At 38.8% G+C, this 3,263-nt stretch overlaps 1 protein-coding gene across 2 annotated transcripts in view; it reads right to left on the reverse strand.

Annotated features, from left to right (window-relative positions):
• Window positions 1-506: 506 nt before the first annotated feature.
• LOC119577488 (alpha/beta-gliadin A-V-like) overlaps window positions 507-3,263 on the reverse strand; it is a 4,544-nt gene continuing 1,787 nt past the window's right edge. Inside the window, exons 1-5 of one of the 2 annotated variants that reach the window (XM_037925086.1) lie at window positions 2,197-2,358; window positions 1,883-2,074; window positions 1,296-1,441; window positions 841-1,094; window positions 507-659 (exon numbers count right to left, since the gene is read on the reverse strand). In XM_037925086.1, coding sequence (XP_037781014.1) covers window positions 649-659; window positions 841-1,094; window positions 1,296-1,441; window positions 1,883-2,074; window positions 2,197-2,292 — 699 coding nt within the window. In that variant the 5' untranslated portion in view covers window positions 2,293-2,358 and the 3' untranslated portion in view covers window positions 507-648. Of the gene's footprint in view, window positions 660-840; window positions 1,095-1,295; window positions 1,442-1,882; window positions 2,075-2,196; window positions 2,359-3,263 lie in introns of those variants that run through there. The other variant, XM_037925085.1, reaches the window with a different exon arrangement.

Raw genomic sequence — 3,263 nt, forward strand, 5'->3', positions numbered from 1 at the left:
TCAGCTTTGTCCGTAAGGTAATGTTTCGGTCTTTCCAGATGTTATTGAGAGCAATTGTGGCGCTTTTGGCAATGGTAATTCTTCTTTTTATCTCCGGTGAATCATCATATGTATTAGTTAAAACAGCTCCAAGATAAGTGAACTCTTTCACATTTTCCACAATCATTCCATTGATTGTAACATGTTCATCATTGTTCATTGCCGATTTATCTATATACGGTTACGTTAATGAACTGTAATTATCGTGAGAATGTATGTGGATATATATATATATATATATATATATATATATATATATATATATATATATATATATAATATATATATATATATATATATGTATGTATACATACATACATGTGTGTGTGTGTGTGTGTGTGTGTGTGTGTGTGTGTGTGTGTGTGTGTGTGTGTGTGTGTGTGTGTGTGTAACATATATGTGTCCGATTCCATGTAAGGAGGGGTGAGGTGCATTCTATGAAGGATGAAAGGCAGGAAAGAACAGTATACATTTAGTAGCATTTTATTGATCAGTCTGATCAGTTAGCGCAAGTTTATTTAGTTTAGAAATTAAATAAATAATAAAAGCGTAAGAAACCGAAGAGCAGAGACGTAGGAGTTCTCGCCGCAGTCGGACGCCGAGGATCCATCAGTGCAAGTCTGGGAAAAGGCAATGTTTTAATTCTTTTGTTTTCGTGTTATTATTTTCTTTTTTTTTACGATTTACTCAAGTTCTCGGTAGTTAGTCTGTACGGTCACAGATTCGACCTATCTTGCATGAAGATCTATTTGCAATTTTGGTTTACCTTCATATGTCAGGACTTTTCGGTTTTTTACTTACTAGTGGTTTTGTGTTTCAGGCGCTTCGTACGCGGTGGAAGGGCTGGTGGTGGACTGGTGATGTTGGTGATGCTGCTGCAGCTGTTGTTGTTGTTGTTGTTGTTGTTGTTGTTGTTGTTGTTGTTGTGGTACTGCTGTTGGGCGAGCTGGTATTGATGGTATTGCTGCTGCCGAGCGAGCTGGTACTGCTGCAGAGCTTCTTGGTACTGCTGTTGCTGGGCTTGTTGGTACTGCTGCTTATGCGCTTCCAAATTACTGAAACGGAATATGTTTTATTATCAATGTTATTATTGTTGTTCTTATACATGATATTTATAATTTATGTTTTTATAAATGTCTAATCACATAGTTACATCTGTTCTAATATTTTAAAGTTATCATTTATTTAAATTAATCAATCAGCATATTAAAACAAAGAGAAATGAGCCCAAGATTTCTGGAAGTGTGATCACTCACGCGTTGAAGTTGAAGAACTTGCTCGGCAGAGAAAGCTGAGGCTTATACAAGGGGACGGGAGCCGACACGAACTCCGGCTTGAAGATCGGGAAAGGCTTCACGAACTGCACGGGCTCCAGCTTTGGGTAAGGGATGTAGATGGGCACCTGCGAAAGCAAGGAGATTTTAAATTTAAAAAATGAAAAATAAGCAAATAAAAAGTATAGGACGAGAACATGGGAGAAAGACAAGAGAGAAAGAATGTTGTTGCAACTTCAATGAGCAGAAAAAAAACGAATGAACAAAGAGGAAGAAACTGCTGTAGCTTCAACCAGTCTTTCCTCAAAATGTAGTTTTCGGTATCTTTCCATAACCGAAGGGAAATGAAGAGGTGAATTCGCAAGATATTATTGTGTAGTAAAATGACTTCATAGCAACACGATGGCACTGGGAGGAAACCACTTGCTGCGTTATGTCGTGTGAATAAATGATGTTTCAAAATATATGCTATAAGGCACTGCGCATATCCCTCAGGTCGAGACGAGCAAACTTACTACCTTTCAAAACATGGGATGTCAAACGACTTGATAAAGAACACCTCATCTCACCTCTTTAATCACGGGCTTAAGGGAGGGTTTGGTCCAGGGACTGGCTGGCTGTTGGGCCCAGGGATCCACGGGCTGCGCCCAAGGATCTGCGGCCTGTGCAGTCCAGGGATCAGCCTGCGACTCCTTTTTGAAGAGGTCGAAGAAGAGGGCCCTAGAGGAGGCCACGCAACCAAGGATCAGGACGGCCATGAACTAGGAGAAAAGAAAGAATAAGTGGTTAGGACGAGGCAAAAGGATTTTTTTTAATATACACAGATGATTCCCCAACAAAACAGAAATTCGATGTAAATGACAATTTATATCACAAAACTTACCATCTTCATATCGGCGGTGTACTGGTTGGACCTGAACGGATGTGAGAACGAGACCTTGCTTGAACTGTGGCTGGTGAGACACTGATGTCCTGACATCGGGAGGCTCGCCTTCTATACCCCAGGCCTCGCCGCTCCACTGATTCCAGGTCACAGGGGATTCCAGACCTCATGCTGTGACTTTGTATCAGACTAGAATATTAACTCGCTCACTTCCGGTCGAGTCACACGCCAGAAAGCCGGGTTACAGCGAGTGATACGCCCAGTCTAGCGCACATGTCACGTCTTAAGCCTTATTGTTCAAAGGTACATGTTAAGAGACGAATAGGAATCCTGCGTCAGAAAGGACAAACTAGCAGTCGTAGTTTATAATGATAGGAGTCCGTTGAGGTCTAATTGTTTAATGGACTATTACTACAAACAAGTCTCAGTCGCGAAACCCTTCGCGAGTAAGTGCTACAAAGTGGATAGGATTCTTATAGAAACGTAGTAATTCGCTTGCGGTTTTGCTGAAATGATGCGTAATTGTTATTTACAACATGATGACTCTTGGAAGCCGGGAAACTGAACGTAATGTAGTAATGCGTACAATGATATAGTTTCTGCCTCTGGTACGTAGATTCACTGAAACCGGCTTTTCCCTATGTCTGTCCCTCTTTTTTTCTATCTATCTATCTATCAACATATCAGTGTGTTTTTGTGTGCATATGTGTAAAAATATATTTGCTTAATCAGTATATCTATTAAACATACACACACACATACACACACACACATACATACATACATACATATATATATATATATATATATATATATATATATATATATATATATATATATATATATATATGTATATATACATACATATATATATACATATATATATATATATATATATTATATATATATATATATATATATGTATGTATGTATATATATGGTGTGGTGTGTGTGCTTAATCAGTATATCTATTAACACAGACACAACACACACACCACACACACACACAACAACACACACAACACAACACACACACACACACGGGTGTGTGTGGTGTGTGTAAAAAA

This window comes from Penaeus monodon, chromosome 10, assembly GCF_015228065.2.
Source record: "Penaeus monodon isolate SGIC_2016 chromosome 10, NSTDA_Pmon_1, whole genome shotgun sequence".
Classification (NCBI taxonomy): domain Eukaryota; kingdom Metazoa; phylum Arthropoda; class Malacostraca; order Decapoda; family Penaeidae; genus Penaeus; species Penaeus monodon.